Here is a 17,041-nt window from a genome sequence, read left to right on the forward strand (position 1 = left end):
TCCAAGGGAGAAGGACCCAGGCCTGGCCTGTCCCTCTGCTCCTCCCTCTCATGGGGGCGTGGGGTGCTAAAACAACACCTTGTCTGCAGTCTGGACATTACCAGGAGGTGGTTCCCAGAGCTGTGAGACCTGGGGGTCTCCCAGACAGTGTCTGGCCGTGTGCACAACTGGCAACAAGTTTCTTGGTTTCCAACAACGTGAAAACCACATGTGATTTTCCATAGTCTGGTGTCCCTGCCCAGCTCCCCAGGCTGGGACTGCTGAGTGAGCAGAGTTCACCCAAATTCCTTCCACTCACCACAGGACCCAGCCCCTGGGGAGACTGGGGGTCACCACAGCCATGGGGAGTAGGGCTGATGGGCTGAGGGGGTGGTAGGCGGGCTTCCAGGGCCATGAGTAATTCTGCAGCCCCAGATGGGAGGGCGTGTAGAAGCCCAGTGAGACGGCCAGCCAGCGTCAAGTCCATGGGGAAAGGAGGGTCATTCAGTTGCAAATGGGGGCCCACTGGAGAAAAGCACCCCACGTGGTCTCAGTGCACTTCCTGGCATTTAGACGTGGGTGCTGAAATGGACCATCACAATATTAACAGGAAACGGGACCCATGTTTACATTCTTCACTGGGGAAGTTTTTCTAACAGAGACTAGAAGAAAAAATCGAGAAATTTGGTTGCATAAGAGTTGTAGCTTTCTGTTCAAAATATACTGAAAATGAAATGAAAAGGAAAAAAAAAAAAAAACACTGGGAAAATAGCTGCAACCTGAGGTCAGAAAGTGGACATTTTAGGAACGTCTCTCTGAGCCTCAGTTTCCCTCTTCTGAACAATGGGTAATGATGACACGATCACAACATTGTGAAGGGGTGCAGGGATGCATCAAGAGAAATCTGGAAAGTTGTGCCTGAAAAATAGTAAGTCTTACATAAAGGGAAGCTGTTAAACACAGCTCTTTGCAGTTTTCAAGCCAATTTGATTTTGTTTCCATTTTTAAAAATGAGTTGTGAGACCTATTCAGGCGATTCACAAAAGAAGAAACTTAAGTGGCCAATAAACACATGCAAAAATGTTGACCTTACTAAAAATTATGAAAATGCAAATTAAAATATACTGAGCATTGGTTTCCTATGTCAGGAGCTCAGAGATGAAAACCGTCCTGGTGTGGGTGGAGCTGGGGAGCTACTGTCACTCAGGGCCACTCGGCTGCAGAGAACAACCCACTGTGGTAGCTGATGTGTGTCCACTGGCTGGGCCCAGGGCAGCCCGGGTGACTGCTGAAACTATTTCTGGGTTAAGTCCAAAAGGGAGTTCCTGACCTGAGTCGGTAGACTGAGAAAAGCAGGCGGCCCTCCCCAGCACGGGTGGGCCCCAGTCCCTGCGTGAGCAGAGACGTCCATCTTCTCTGCCCTCGGACCTTCCTGGCTCCTAGGCCTCTGGGTTTGGACCACCACATTTCTGGGGCCCCCAGCTTGCAGACGCAGATGGCGGGACTGGGCCTTCCTAACCCTGTGAGCTGACCTCCTAACAAATCTCTCAGTGTGTTCCCTGTGGGTTGGGTTTCTCTGCAGAACACCACTAACTCACCCTCCAAGGCGGCCAAGCCTCGACAGGCCGTCCCACAGCTGCCTGGTGGGGCAGGGGCCTCTTCCCTCCTCTCTCTCCTGTCTGCTCAGGCCCTCCACCCCCGGAACCGCAGCCATGTTTCCTAGAGAGCTCGGCCTGGCACCTGGACTCGGCCTCACCTCATTTGGTCAGCTGCACCTGAGGGTCGCTGGGGTCACAGATGAGGCTGCAGTAGCCATCTCCCCAGGAGCCGCAAGAGGAGCCAAGGGCTGGGAAACGGGATGCCACCTTCTAAAGGAGCATGTGCCCCAGGCCCCGCTCCCCCCAGGACAGACTTTCCTTCCCTGAGGGTTGCTGTGGGGACAGAGCCCCAGAAAGCAGTTTCCAGGCTCTCAGCCTCACATAGACAGGTGCTGGCTCAGGTAGTAAATGGCCATCAACTGTGATTGCATGGCCATCAGCTGTGGCTAGTTGGCCATCAGCTGTAACCAGTGAGCCATTGGCCACTAATATAACTGCCGTGGCTACTCTAGCAGAAAAAATGGGGGCCTAGCAAGAAGATGGTGGCTGAGCCTGCAAGCGGCACAGTGAGGGTTGCGAATTGTGTGGCTCCTGTTTCCTGTTTCTCCAACCCAGCCGCCAGCGAGAGTATAGTGGTATAACTCCCCCATCTATGGCTCCGTGGGTGTTCCTTTTTGGCCTCACCATGTCCTGCGTCCTCTTGTGGGGAGCGGGAGCAGAGACCCCGCCTGGCACCCTGCACGACAGTTGCTATGGGAGAAGCGTGTGGCTCTGGGGGTGACAAGCCTGGGATGTCCAGCCTGTCCACAGGGACTTCCGGGAGCGAGGTGCTGTGTTAGCCCCTGGGAAGGCCTTCACCAGCCCACCCAGACTAATACAACACGTCTGATGTTCATGGGAGGAAATACCACCCACACGGGGCACGTCCTGCCTCAGGCCTGCAGCACCCTCTCCTCAGACACCTCAGGCCTTTACCTGAAGCCACCTTCCCACTGAGCCTTCCCCAACACCCTGAGGAAAACGGAAGTCCTCCCCTATATATGCCGAAAGGGTCCCTCCCACTCCCCACGTCTCTGATATATTGGGGTACAGTGTCTCCAGTTAAGCGCCCTCCCTGTACCCACACCCTTGGCCCTGGGCCTTTTAACTTTGTAGCCGCCCCATTCCCCCCACCCCACCCCACCCCACACACTGACTGCAGGCTTGGCCATGTGAATGCTTTGACCAGGGGAATAAGCTGGGTTCAAACAGAGGCTGGAAAACACTTGCGGCATCCCCAATCCTGTCCACCCCCTTCCAGAACCACAAGAGCACACCTGGGTAGCCTGCTGGAGGACAAGGCCCCAGGAGCAAAACCGAGGCCATTCAAGACCGCTGTCCCTTCAGTGGGACACATGAGGGAGGCCAGCGGGACCAGCTGCACCGGGCCAGACAGGCTGAGCTGCCTGGATGCACGACGGGCAGGTGTGTGGCTAATAAAGGTGATTGCCTCAATTGGCCGAGTCGGGAGGCTGGTTACTCAGCGATGGCTGACATTCATCTCGCATGTTTATCACGTCTCCCCACCAGCAATGCTGGCTTCACAGGGATAAAGGACGGGGGGCTGTGATATTTATGACACACACCCCGCATCAGAGGCATGCCTGGCACATAGATACTCTGAGTAAATACCTGTTAAATGGCCAAATACGGGATAAATACCTTTACAGCGTCCCGTGAGATCGACAACAGTCCTGGAACTGTAGGGACTGTGTGGAGGACAGGAGAGTGGCAGTGGGGGTAGGACAGAGGCTCGGGCACAGCCAGCCCCGAGACAGCAACACCTAAAGACCACATCATTTCTGGAAAGGACACAAAGTTGCCAAACTTTAAAATCTACTTGAAAGATCGGACTTCAGAGCTCCATCACCTAGCAAGTAAAACTTTAATGGAAAAAGAAATTCAAGATCAGATTTGAATCATCTCAGAGACGTCTTGTGTCCCAATTAAGGGGGATTGATTTACAACCCAGAGCCTGCGAACTTCCACTTACCTGAAATGGCTTCTCAGGATCAGCTGTGAGTGATGGAAAACCCAATGTAGTAATGGTTAAAATAAAATGGAAACTTGTACTCTTATGTAAAATAAACGCAGAAGTAAGCAGTCCAGCCTGGTCTGGCAGCCTAACAATCCAGATGCTGGCTTCCTTCATTTTGTTGCTCCCTTGTTCTCAACACACAGCTTCTACCTCATGGTGCAAAACAGCTGCTTGAGATCCAGCCATCATTACTTCATACCAGCCAGCAGAAAGGAGGAAAAGCAACAGCAGAGCACAATCTCTTCCCTTAAGAACACTTTCTAGAAGCTCACACAGAGCTCCAAGTGCATTTTGTTGGCCTTTGCCAGAACTCAGTCACAGGCCACTACAAGGGGAGCGACAAGGGGAGCTAAGTGCAGTTTCTTTCCGATGGACTTGTGCCAGGTAAATATCAGGAGCTCTGTTACTAAAGCAGGAGGTGATAGATACTGAGGAATAATTAGCAGTCTTTCTTACAGATGACATTCTTTTTACTTTTATGTCTGGTAAGATTACTAAAATCTTAGCAAGGTGTAAAAAAACAAAAACTGGTACCTGGTAGAGGAAGGTGTAAAAAACCGAAATCCAAAAAACCTGTAAGCATAAGAAACAAATTGTGGTATAGGAAATTTTATACTGTTTGTGTGTCAGGTATTCACGTGCTTGTGTGTTTCTTCGCAAACCTGAGCCAGAAGCTCAGCCAACAAAAATAAGGGATGTCCCCAGCCGCATCCCCCTGCCATTGGAGAGGGGTGCCAGGAGGCACCTGAGGCCACTGCAGGGCCCAGGGTTGTCAGTGCTAATGCCTGCGGTGCCCTCTTTATCTCTACCCTCCCCTTAGTAGCCAAGCTTCTCGAAGATGTTCGTGCTCATCCTTCCACATTGGCAGTCCCTCTCACCAGGCCCCAGGGACTACCCAGTGTCTCCAAGCTCCATCATGACCCCCTTCTCCTGCACAGGATTCCAGTGACCTGGAATTCTGGGCTCAATCCTCCTCCTCCCCCACTTCCATGGTGGTGGCTTTGGCAACACGTCCCTCCCAGTCCATATTGCAGAGACCCTCACCTGCCGTCAGCTCAGGCCCCTGCCCCTCTAAATCACACACTTTGAGTCCTGTGTACAAACACCATCCCTAAGGGTGCGGGGTCACACTCAGTGTCTTTTTTTTTTTAAGGAGGGCGCCGCTCACAGTGCCCCATGCAGGGATCGAACCGGCAATCTTGATAGTATTAGCACCACGCTCTAACCAACTGAGCTAACCATCGACCCCCCACACTCAGTGTCTGGAGCTGCAAAGACCTAGAATCCTGGGCGACCGCCACCCACGTGTCCCCAAGGCCTGCCCTTGTGAGACAGGCTGGCCAGCCCCAGGCTGCACCAGCTCGGCTCATCATGGGCACAGGGGTGTGTCCTGCTAAGACGCACGTGCTGAGGGCATGACAGCCATATGCAACATGAAGGTAGTGCTGGGATGGCTTGCCCAGTCATAGACTGGCTCCAAGCCCATGCAGGGAGGGCCCCTACCCCTGGAACCTTCCCTCCAGCAGAGGACACAGCTACTATAGCCCAGTGGGGTCTTGGTTACCAGCATCTTGGTTATCAACTGATGGATCTTTGCAGATCAGGGAAGGTTGCCACCTGGCTGGGGTCATGTGGTCTGTCACGGAGTCCAAAGCTGAGCCCGGCTCACAGCTGTGGACTCAGGGTAGTGGGGTAAATGATGGCCCCCCCCAATTCATGTCCACCTGGAACCTCAGAATGTGACCTTATTTTGAATAAAGATTTTTACAGATGCAATTAACGTAAGATTTTCAAGATGAGGTCATCCTGAATTAGGGTGGGCCCAACATGCAATGCCTGGTGCCTTTGTAAGAAAAGAAGGTTCGGAGGAAAGGTAGCCATTGGATCTGGGGCAGAGACTGGAGGCCTGTGGCCACGATGGCAGGACGCTGGGAGCCACAGACGGTACAAGAGGCAGGAAGGCCCCCCCAGAGCTTTCAGAGGGGGCGCGGCCCCGCTGACACTTTAGTCTTAGACGTCTGGCCTCCAACACGGGGAGAGAATAAATTTCTGTTGTTTTAAGCCTCCCAGTGTGTGGTCATTTGTTACAGCAGCCACAGGACACTAATACACCAGGTACTATGGACTGAATTGTGTCCTCCTAAATTCATATGTTGAACCTTAACCCCTAAAGTGACTGTATTTGGAGATGGGGCTTTTAGAAGGTAAAAGGTTATACGGGGTCATAAGGGTAGGGTCCTAATTCGACAGGACTGGTGGCCTTATAAGAAGAAGAGGTCTCTCTCCATGTGTCTGTCTCTTTGCATGCACGAAGAGGTCATGTGAGCACACAGTAAGATGGCAGCCACCTACAAACCAAGAGAGTTGGCCTCAGAACGAAACACACCTTGAGCCATGACTTCCGGCCTGCAAAACGGTAAGAAGTAAGTTTCTGTTGCTGAAGCTGCCCAGTCTGTGGTTTCTTGTTTTGTCAGCCTGAGCGGACTGATACACCAGGTAATCCAAAGCCGCCGTGTGGTGCGTAGCTCAGGAAGGCCCGAGGCGAGCGGCCCTCAGGAGCTCAGGCCAACATCAGCAGCAGCCTGAGGGCATGCTCACCGAGCACTGCTGGCAAGCAGCCCCAGGAGCCGGAACCGACAGCAGGGGCGGCTCAAGAGGCAGCACAGTCCTGGCCCCACAGGCCAGGGACAGGTGCCCAGGGCACTGAAGTGACCTTCATAACAGGAGCTCCACAAAGGTCATGAGGATTGCAAGATGACCACCAGGGACCTCTCTGAGCTGTAAGCGGGACCAGGAAATAGCTAGCTAGATGAGATTTATCTTGGGAAAATGCTAGCTCATACATGTGGATAAAATGAATCCAGAACATATACGAGAGCGGAGCAGGGAGGCAGACTCCACCCTCAGAGCAGCTGAAAGGGCCCAGCCTGGAGGTCATCCGTGTGGTCTCTCTTACTTTTTGGGGGTGGTCTCAGTGTGGGGAGCAGGAAGCTGGGGACTTAGGAATCTGGGAACCCTGAGCCAGGTGTACTGGAAATAGAGGGCTGAGTTCTCCACTTCCCAGCTGGAGGGACAGGGACCTGGTGGTCCAGGGAGGGGAGGAGAGGAGTATGCCACCCACAACATGGCCTTGCCTGCTGGTACCCAGGCTTCCGCTCATTGGGCACTGAGGGTCACCCTCCCCCTCACAAAACCTCCCTGCACCTGTGGGAGGCCCTGTGTTCCTCATTCTGGCAAGCTGCCCAGTGTTTTAGGTATTCAGGTACGATGGGTCATGAAAAGCTGCTTCTGCCCTGGTCAGAGACAGAGGACATTCAAAGGAAGTGGTTCCAGGGGATAGAGGTCTGCTCCCTGAGGAGAGATGGGACCCACAGATGGGGAACTAGGCTCCCATGCTTTACAGAGAACCTGGGAGAGCCCCTTTCCATGCTGACAGGAGGAGAAATGAGAGGGGTGGTGACCACAGGGCCACAAGCCCCATCCTGGGGTTGTGCCCTGGGGTTGCAGAGGACAGGCTGGGAGCTGGCTTGGGAGGCTAAGGCACCTTCCACCCTCAGCTCTGTGCCACTGCAAGTTGGGAGGAGATGGAGGAGAGGGGTGGGGCAGGGGTCACACCTGGCCTGTCCTCGCTGTTCATTGGAGTATGGTTACACTGCTGTAAGGACATTCCAAAATATAGTGCCTGAAAATGACAGAAACACAGAGGAACCGTCAGTATTTTCCCGGTGTCAGCTTTCCCAACCTGATCTGTAGATTCAACATAATCCCAACCTTAGAAACGGAATTGTTGGGTGTGATTTTTTGTTTTTTTTGTTTGATATGGTTGCCAAACTGATTTTCAAAAAGTACTTCCTACAAACTGCCAATTCTGTCACACTTTCAACACGTGTGGTCAATTTTTTAAACGTTGGATGATGCAACAGGTAGATTTCTCAGTTATATTTGCACTTCTCTACTCTAATGATTGGACAGCGCAGCCAATCTGGTGTAAGTTTACGAGTAGCATTTCTTTCCTGAATTGCCTATTGGTGTTCTTGCCAGTTTCTCCATTAGATCATTGCCTTTTCCTTATTTATCTGTGGACAATTTCATAATGACACGAATTAGACTTAATTTCAAAATATGTCAGACACTTTTTCTCTGGTTTGCCTTTTAATTTTAAAATACATTTTAAAATTTCTATGTATTCAAGTGTGTCATTCTTTTCCTTCAGTGTTTCAGATTTATTGTGATACTTAGGCTATAAAAACATTCATCAACTTTCCAGTGCATTGTTTTAGATTTGAATGTTTGATCCGTCTGGATTTTATTTTAATGTTAAGGAGTGAGGGAGGGAGCTAACTTCTGTTTTTCCAAATGGCCGGCCAGTAGTCCAACGCTATTCGACCAAAAAGCATTTCCCGGGTTTGAAGTGGCCGCTCCACCAGCACGTTCCAGGCTAGCGCATCTGCCCCACTGCGCCGTCCCGAGACCCCGCGCCGCCAGGTCTCCGCGGCCACCGGCTCTGCCCCTGCCTCTGCCCCTGCCCGCAGCGCCTGCGGGCTCGCGGATACCTCACGCCAGGCTCGGCCAAGGGCAGATTCCGCCCCCTCCCCCTGGCCGAGGATGGGCCCCCAGCACCCTGACCGTAACCCCGCCACGCCGGGTCTCTTGACCCGGGTGGTACCAGGAGCCCGACGCGGCTTTCCTTGAGAGTAATTCAAAAAGAAGGCGCGCCCCCTGTCATTTGCATAGAGGCGGGGCCTCTGGCGCCCAGTGTCCGGGACACCCAATCCGATGGGAGCCCGGGACCTCCAGAGCGCTCTGTTGAGCAATCTGCATGGGGCGGGGCCTGCCCGCGGGGTGGAGCCCCGCGCCACCTTCCCTTCCGCTCGGCTTCCGTCCTCATAATTTCCGGCTTCCTGCCGGCCCCCGCCCGCCTTTCCGCTACGTTCGCCCAGCGCCGCTCCAGGCCCCGGCGCCTATGCTCCCGAAACGGCGGCGGGCTCGGGTGGGGACCCCCGGCGCTATCTCCTCCGCGGCATGTTTCCCCGGCGTCACCATCTACCTGGCGGAGCCGCGCATGGGCCGCAGCCGCCGGGCCTTCCTCACACGCCTGGCGCTGTCCAAGGGTTTCCGCGTGCTGGACGCTTACAGGTGCGCCGCTCTCGGCCAAGCGGGGCCGCCTACCTGAGGGCGGGGCCGCCTACCTGAGGGCGGGGCCGCCTACCTGGAGGCGGGGCCGCCTACCTGAGGGCGGGGCCGCCTACCTGAGGGCGGGGCCGCCTACCTGAGGGCGGGGCCGCCTACCTGAGGGCGGGGCCGCCTACCTGAGGGCGGGGCCGCCTACCTGGAGGCGGGGCCGCCTACCTGAGAGCGGGGCCGCCTTCCCAGGCAGCCTACCTGAGGGCTCAGGGCGGGTGCGGCGCCCACGGCCCGGCATCACTGCGCTGTCGTTCCCGGTGGACGGGAGGACACCGCTGCGTGGTGTGACGGCCTAAGCACAGAATGCCGGTGCTCGGGACTTGGCAGCTGCCCGGCCGCTTTCACATGCCATGTTTCTGAACAACAGGCGGCTGAGAGAAGTTGCACACGGCTGGCCAGGGGGGAGGGCCACCCGAGGAGTTTGGATTCCAAGTTAGCCCTCGGACGTCATGGCCCGTGGCTCTTCTCTGTTTCCTCTTCTGTAAAAGGGTGCTGCTAGCAGTTAGGGCCACGATCTGTAGGTCACGGGGCAGTGTGTGCCACAGGGTTGTAAAACAGCCGCGTGGGTGTAGGCAGCCGGAACAGTGTCACTGGCTAATAGCCCCTCTGCCTTAGTTCATCCTGCCATCTCCTTTCTCCTGGGACTGAGAAAGTGAGTCTCAAGTGGCTCCAGGACAACCAAAAAATAGCGGCTGCGGAGGCAACAGGGAGAGTACGGTAGCTGGTTCCCATAGGTGTGAAGTGGAAAGAGCCTGCAAACCAGAGGCCAGTCCCCCTGCAGGTCTTTCTTACCTTAACTGTTCCCAGGATGACAGCAACTCAGTGTGCTGGGCACTGGCTGAGCCCTTTGGCCCATTAGCTCCTTCACTCTTTACAACAGCCCCACAAGGGACAGTCATTATCTCTGCTTTACAGAAGAGGACATGAGGTGCCCAGGCGTACCCCGCAAGGGTGTGGCAGAGCTGAGGTTCAAGCCCAAGCTGTCTGGCTCCAGCGCTTAGATGAAGCCCCCTGGTCCTTGCACCTGAGGAACTCCGTTCTCTGGGGTGGGAGGACAACACAAAATCAGGCTGGGCTTGTGATTCTAGCTGGAGCAGAGGGCCGCCAGGAATAGGGCTGGGAAGTCCTTCTGAGACGATGCCATCTGGAGAACCAACAGGTGCCCACCAGGCAGAGTAAAGCCTTGGACGTATGGAGTGAAGCGGGAAGGATGGCAAGCCTGGGAAAGGCCCAGGCCTCACCCCTGCCCCCACCCTCTGCCCAGCTCCCAGGTGACACATGTGGTGATGGAGCAGACCTCAGCTGAGGACGCCGTCTGCTGGCTGGAGAGCAGGGCGGCGCCACTTCCCCCAGGTTGTGCCAGCCCAGCACTACTGGACATAAGCTGGTTCACAGAGAGTATGGCAGCTGGGCAGCCTGTACCTGTGGAGTGCCGGCACCGCCTGGAGGTGAGCTGGGCGGTGGATTCATGTGGGGACACAGGGAAAGCCCCAATGCAGGCTGTAGCCCAGCTGGGCCAAGCTGACATGGCAGCAGTGCCTCTGTCCACATGAGGTGGGCACTGAGGGCTCTGCCCACACCAGCAAGCCAGTTCATCCCAGCTTCTGCTGTCAACACTGGTGCGGACACTTGGGGTCCATTTATTTTTGGCATCTTTTGGCTTTTCGTGTTCACCAAGTCAATGACTGTGACCCCTAAGTGAGATGACACGAGGGCCAACAGGAGGCTGTCCTTGAGTGACTGTGAGGTTCATGGCTGCTGCCTACCTCTGTGCTTCCTGGCTGAGCAGAGGTGGGGATGCAGGTGGGGGCTGGGAGCAGGCTGCCTATGTCCAAATCCTGGCTCTGCCTGTGAGCCATGAGGCTTCAACATCCCCATCTGAGGTGGGGATGACAGGCTTTTGGGAGGTGGGGTACAGGCAGGAAATGTGTCCGTGAGGGTTGGCAGGTGGTGTCACTACTGCCACTCGGGCCTGCTCTGCAGGGCGGCGCCATCTTTGCCACATGCTTCTGGTCATTTTGCCCTCTCAGAGTTGGCTCCTGTCCTGTCTGCTGAGAGCCTTAGGTGACCATCCAGAAGAGGCAGCGCTCTCGGGGCTGCCAGCTCTGCAGCTTCCCAGTGGCCTGTTCATTGCCCGTCCCTAGGTGGCTGTGTCCAGAAAGGGGCTGCCAAGCCCAGTGTGGATGCTACCCTACGCCTGCCAGCGTCCCACGCCCCTCACACACCACAACACCAGCTTCTCGGTAAGCCGTGGGTTCCTGGTCTCCCTGAGAGGACTCCCCACTCTGTCCTTCCCAGCCATGGGAACAGGTGGGTGGCAGCTGGAGGGCTGGGCGAGTGTCCCCGAAGCCCGCCCTCACCCAGGGCCCCTCTCTGCAGGAGGCTCTGGAGACGCTGGCAGAGGCAGCGGGCTTCGAAGGCAGTGAGGGCCGCCTCCTGTCCTTCTACAGATCAGCCTCCGTACTCAAGGCCCTTCCCAGCCCGGTCACAGCCCTGAGCCAGCTGCAGGGCCTGCCCCACTTTGGAGAGCATTCCTGCAGGGTCGTCCAGGTAGGTGCCCAGCACACTTTTCAAGGCAGTGTTGTGAACACCAGTGGAGTGAGGCGGCCTTGAAGGCTGGGGACAGCAGGTGGCAAGGTAGGTCAGAGCCCAGACGTTGATGCTGGCTCCCAGGCGGTGACAAGCCACCCTCCACTCAGATTCCTCATATGTAAAGTATGACCACACCACGTGCTTCAGGGTGGCTGACAGTGCTCTATACAAGGGGCCCCCCTGGGCCTGGTGTGGCTGGGACTGTTAGCATCTGCCCTAACTGACCAGGACAGTGGCAGAGAAGCCCTGAGTACAAGCCACTCTCTTAAAGGGCAGAATATTTGAGGAATGTTGTTCTTTTGTACACATCTCTAGGACACTACATCATGACCAAGTTACTTTTGAATTCAGTTATGCTTTTAAATGAAGTCGCACTGAATTTTTCACCTGTTTTGAGAGTGGTTTCCATATGTTGGGGCTTGTTCCTCATCTGACAGACCAGCTGTGTTCCTGGGCCTGAAGCTCTGAGTGCCTCCGGGGCAGTGTCCACTTCCAGGTCTGTCAGGGCCTGACACCACAGAGCCTGCCACTGAGTGTGGGGTCTGCCGGGCCCGGCCCCAGCTCAGAGCTTTGTGTCCCCCGCAGGAGCTGCTGGAACACGGTGTGTGTGACGAGGTGGAGAGAGTCCGGCTCTCAGAGAGGTACCAGAGCATGAAGGTATGCATGGGAGGGCTGTGGGACACAGCCCTCTTCCCCAGGGGACAGCACATTTCATGCAGCGGAGCAGTGGCCCCACCCAGGGGTCACAGAAGGTCTCTGAGGAAGTGGCAGCTGACACCTGATATTCACAGGCAGCCACAGACGGGCAAGGAGAAGCTTCTTTTCCAAGATGGCTCTGTCAGCACTGTGTGTCCTTACTGGGCACTGACGTTATGTGCTGTGCACCTTAAACAGCATGTGGGCCCAGCATGCCCCAGGCGGAGGGCCTGCGGGCCGCACACTTTTGCTCTGTGTCCAGCTGACATCTTGGTGTTTTCCTGGCCATGTCCACAGCGTGCCTTCCCTCTGCTCCTCCTCACCTCCCATTGGACAGATGTGCAGCCGCCTGGTGCCTTGGGGGTGCGCTCTGACGCCCTGCTTTTGTGGCTGGCGGCCAGCAGATCTGTGACCCGTGGGGCCGTGGGGCAGGCCTGGCAGGGCAGGTCATCGCTGCCGTGGAGGGTTGCACAAAATCTTGTGAGGATCCACGGGGGCTTCAAGGTGGACGAGCCATGTGGAGGGCAGAGGGGCTCAGGCATGCAGACAGCGGGGGAGTGGGGACCATACAGGAGCTGGAGGGCAGAGGCGTCTGCCTCCTCGTGGGCACTGGAGTCCCGAAGGCATCAAGTGGGCAAACAAGTACGTTAACAATCAGAAATTTAGTTTCGTAAACAGTATGATTGGGTTCTTCTCAGCGTATTTCCTCTCAGGACTCTGTTGGTGACAGTGACCCAGCTCATGCTCTTGGTTACGGGGATCAAGGGGAGGATGGCAGCACAGCCCAGAAAGGGGTGCAGTGGGTCTGCAGGAAGTGGGGCTCTGCTGTTCCTCCTCAGCCTGACCAGCAGCCTCCCAGGTCAGACATGGCCAGAGAAGGTGCTCCTGCCAGACACTGTTGCCTCCACCCTGACCTGTTTTAGTGCCAGAAATTCCTGGAGGGGCTCTGACTGGCCGGCCTAGGACAGGTGCCTACCCCGACCAATGGGTTGTAAGGCACAGGTGACTTGCTTGGGCTGGGGTCACAGTCCCCTGTGTTAGGACGGCCAGCCACCCCGTGAGAGGTCAGCTCCAGTCATGTCGTCTGCACTGGCCTGGGTGTGTGTGCTGACCACTGGCTGGGCAGTGACAGGTGCTGTGTGAGCCTGGAGCGCAGCCCAGCCAGGCCCAGCTTCATCCCCGCCAGCTCCTACTAAACCCGCCCTCGAGTTGTTAGGGGGCCGCTGTTGGTTCAGGAGAACTGCACTGATGAGCCTCAGCTGCCGTTAAGTGGCTGTTGTGGTGATGGAATCACAGGCTGCAAGTGCACAAGTTCTGGGGACAGACCTTTCCTAGAGGAGGAGACCAAGGTGCCTGGAGCCTTCCCCTACTGTCCCCTGGAGGGGGCGCTGCATAGGCCAGGCTCGGGGTTGGAATCCTGCCAGTGCACCGCTGTGTGGCCTCGGGTAGGTCGCTTAAACTCAAAAAATAGCAGTGGGGCAGCACTGGGCATGCTGCACGATGACAGTGAGGCCACTGGCGACCCCTTTGCACCTCAGTGTCGCCACCTGCATGTTGCTGTATGAGCTCTGCCCCTGGCCCCTGACCGGGCTGTGCTCATCACAACAGCTCTTCACCGGGATTTTTGGGGTTGGAGTCAGGACTGCTGACCAGTGGTACCGGGAAGGGCTGCGGACGCTGGACGATGTCCGGAAGCAGGTACAGAGACTGACCCAGCAGCAGAAAGCAGGTGAGCTTCAGAGAGGCCCACAAGGAGGGTCTCTGGAGGGTGGGAAAGGGGTCGGCGCGGGGGCCCATGGCTAGGCGGGCACCTCCAGTGGGCTTCCTGGGCCTCCACCCAGTGGAGGGAGGACCCACTGCAGCCCTTTCTCAGTGAATGACGATGGTCACAGTAGCTAACGTGACATTGAGGACCTTCTGGTTAGACTTGGACTGGACCAGGCCTGGGCCCTTCCTCCTGCTTCCAGGGAGGGCCTGTCTGAACAGCCTGGGCCTGGCACGCCTGACTGCTGACCGATGGCCAGGGGACCTGTGCGGTAGGAGAGGCTCAGGGAGGGCCCTGCTCTTTGGAGGTGGCACTGTGAGGTGGAAAAAACATGAACTTGAGAGTTGGCTTGGCTGGGTTTCAGTCCCATCTCTGCCACTTATTAGGTAGGTGGCCCTGAGACTAAGATTCTCCGAGCCGCCATTCCGTCCTGTGTGAAGTGTGGGGCGCCATGGACATCTGTCTGAGGGTAGCAGGTGTTGAGCAGATAGTCTGGTCTGCCTGTGTGGCCTGAGGGAGCCCCACAGCCCAGCACCCACCGCCTCTGAGTGTCTTCCCAGGGGCTGCAGGAGCAGCGCCACCCGTGGTCGGGGGCCGGGTGGGATCCTAGGAGACCTGCCTTGTCGATCAGCAGGGAGTCAGACCTACAAAGCTGTGTGACACCCGCTGGTTCACTGAGCCAGCTCTCCCAGGACATGGTAAAGCCAGAGGTGGCAGCAGCGCTGAGCTGGCTCTGCCAGGTGCTGTCGCTGCTACACTTCCCGTTCCCATCTCCTAAGTGGAAGGTACAGAGTCCTGACAGGTGAGCAGATGTACTTGGGCTACAGTAAGCTGCTCCCAAGTGCTATGGACGTCCTCTTCCGTGTCTTTTTACCAACTGCTGGTCCCATTTATGGGTGGGAAAGGTGAGGCACAGAAAGGAGCGTGTATCTTGGCTGTGTCGGCCTCAGCATCTGAGTGGGTATGACGTACATGTTACACTGGGGGACTGAGTAGAGGGCACAGAGGACCTGGTATTTCTTTCCACTGTATGTGGATGTAGTTATTGCAGAATAGAAGTTCCATGCTTAGAAGGTAGGAGGGCACTGGAGAGAGCTGGGCTGGGAGCTCAGGAGAGCCTGCCGCTCACAGGACTCCAGCACTACGGGGACCTGAGCCGTCCGGTCCAGCGGTCCGACGCGGAGGCCCTGCAGCTGGTGGTGGAGGCAGCCGTGGGCCAGGCCCTCCCTGGGGCCACCGTCACGCTGGCTGGGAGCTTCCGGAGGTAATGGCCTGAGGTGGGCCTTCCCCCACTGCAGGTCTCTAAGAGCACGGCGGCCGTGCACTGGATGGCAGCGTCACGCTTGCCCCCTCAGGGGGAAGTCGCAGGGCCACGATGTGGATTTCCTCATCACCCACCCCCAGGAGGGCCAGGAGGTGGGGCTGCTGCCCAGAGTGTTGTGCTACCTGAAGAAGCAGGTGAACGCTGGGACCCACTGGGACCTGGGCCTGCCCGCCCGGCCGCAGGGGCAGTGCCGGTCACACCTGCTGTTCCCCGCCCCCCAGGGCCTCGTCCTGTACCAGCAGCACCGCCGCTGCAGAGACCACGCTCACTGGATGCGACAGAGCCACAACATGGACACCTTTGAGAGCAGCTTCTGCATTTTCCGCCTGCTGAGACCCTCAGGGGCTGCTGTGGGGGGGCCCCAGAGGCCCGGCCCCGCCTGGAAGGCTGTGCGTGTGGACCTGGTGGTCGTCCCCATTGGCCAGTACCCCTTTGCCCTGCTTGGCTGGACTGGCTCCAAGGTAGGGTGTGCTGTGGGGTGGGGCGCATGGCCTGACGGGGCCAGGGGTCCCGGGGCCTACTGACACTGTCACCCCTCCACCCCAGCATTTTGAGCGTGAGCTTCGCCGCTTCAGCCGGACCGAGAGGGGGCTGTGGCTGAATAGCCGGGGGCTGTACGACCCAGAGCAGGTGTGTTGCTGGGCGGGGGTGGGGCCGTCTGTCTGTCTGTCCAATGGCCCACAGCCTGGAATCCACAGGCAGGGCCTTGAGACAGCCACTCCGGCTGCCCCTCCCCGCTTCCCCCACCCTTTCATCAGGGAAGATGCTACAGGTTGGGGGGGAAGTGCTCAAGCACCAAGGTTCCCACTCCCCTCGCAGAAGGCGTTTGTCCATGTGGCTGCAGAGGAAGACATCTTCAGACACCTGGGTCTTGCCTACCTCCCCCCAGAGCAGAGAAACGCCTGATCCTGTCTGCCACTCTTCAGAAACCCTGGGGGGCCGCTCAGCCAGCCGAACCCCATGGATGCCCTTGGCCACAGAATGTCTCCAGGCATAAGCTGCACTGCCATCCAAGTTCTCACCCTCTGGAGTGGACCCTCGTCCGCCGCACACCCTGCCCACACCCGTCCTACCCAAGCCCGGGGTAGGGAGTTGGAAGAGAACTTTCAACTGACCCACTGCCTGGGTTTGCCTCTCGCCCCCAACCAGGCTTCCTTTTAGGGTCAGTTGGAAGCAGCTTTTTAAAAGCAGGTCACGTGGTGTCACTCCTTGCTCAAAGCCCTCCAGCAGTGGCCCACCTTGCTCAGTAAACCCGAAGTCCTCACTGCGGCCCCCACGTCCCCAGCATTTCTGCTCCTCTCCCAGTGAGGCCCCCCAGCCCCTGCTCTGTGACTGAGTCCAGCTCATTCCCACTTGCACTGCCCCAGACACCCACATGGCCAGGGGCTGTGTCACTCTCTCCCCAGGGGCCTGGCCTCATGGTGTCCTGTTCCTCAAATCCCCAGGGGCGCCCTCACCCAACCGCCCACCTGGAATTACTCTTCTGTCCAAAAAGTGTCTGTCAAGTGAAGACTTCCCTGATCCCTCACATTAAAAAACATTTTTTAAACTAAGATGCAGTAAAACCGATTCTTGCCATATAGTTTTCTGAGTGCTAACACCTGTACAACCTGTTCACCTCCACCAAAATCAGAACCCCCCTCATGCTGTCCCATTGTGGTCAAGTTCCCCATCCCTAACCCACTCATCTGGCCCCCCAGTTTTGCCTTCTCCGGAATGTCACATCAATGGAACCAGACTATCCAGAACCTCTCAGGCCTGGCCTGTCTGCTGAGACGCACACTTGTCCCCAGTTGTGTTAGGAGTGACTGGGAGAAAGTGGGTGG

The 17,041-nt window shown here is 56.9% G+C and overlaps 1 protein-coding gene across 3 annotated transcripts; it reads left to right on the forward strand.

Moving 5' to 3' along the window:
• The first annotated feature begins 8,524 nt into the window (after nt 1–8,524).
• On the forward strand, nt 8,525–16,768 carry POLM (DNA polymerase mu). Of its 3 annotated transcripts, none has more exons than XM_074312141.1 (11): nt 8,528–8,790; nt 10,103–10,286; nt 10,983–11,081; nt 11,218–11,388; nt 12,016–12,087; nt 13,735–13,855; nt 15,023–15,155; nt 15,247–15,349; nt 15,437–15,676; nt 15,762–15,845; nt 16,105–16,768. In XM_074312141.1, the coding sequence occupies exons 1-11, from the start codon at nt 8,618–8,620 to the stop codon at nt 16,210–16,212; spliced, it is 1,488 nt and encodes a 495-aa protein (XP_074168242.1). In that variant the 5' UTR covers nt 8,528–8,617; the 3' UTR covers nt 16,213–16,768. The 3 variants fall into 3 exon arrangements, with proteins under 3 accessions (XP_019587236.2, XP_074168242.1, XP_019587234.2); XM_019731675.2 differs by having other exon boundaries at nt 8,529–8,790; nt 16,035–16,768; XM_019731677.2 differs by lacking the exon at nt 15,247–15,349 and having other exon boundaries at nt 8,525–8,790; nt 15,031–15,155; nt 16,035–16,270.
• The last annotated feature ends 273 nt before the right edge of the window (nt 16,769–17,041 follow it).

This window comes from Rhinolophus sinicus, linkage group LG09 (assembly GCF_036562045.2).
Source record: "Rhinolophus sinicus isolate RSC01 linkage group LG09, ASM3656204v1, whole genome shotgun sequence".
Taxonomy (NCBI): domain Eukaryota; kingdom Metazoa; phylum Chordata; class Mammalia; order Chiroptera; family Rhinolophidae; genus Rhinolophus; species Rhinolophus sinicus.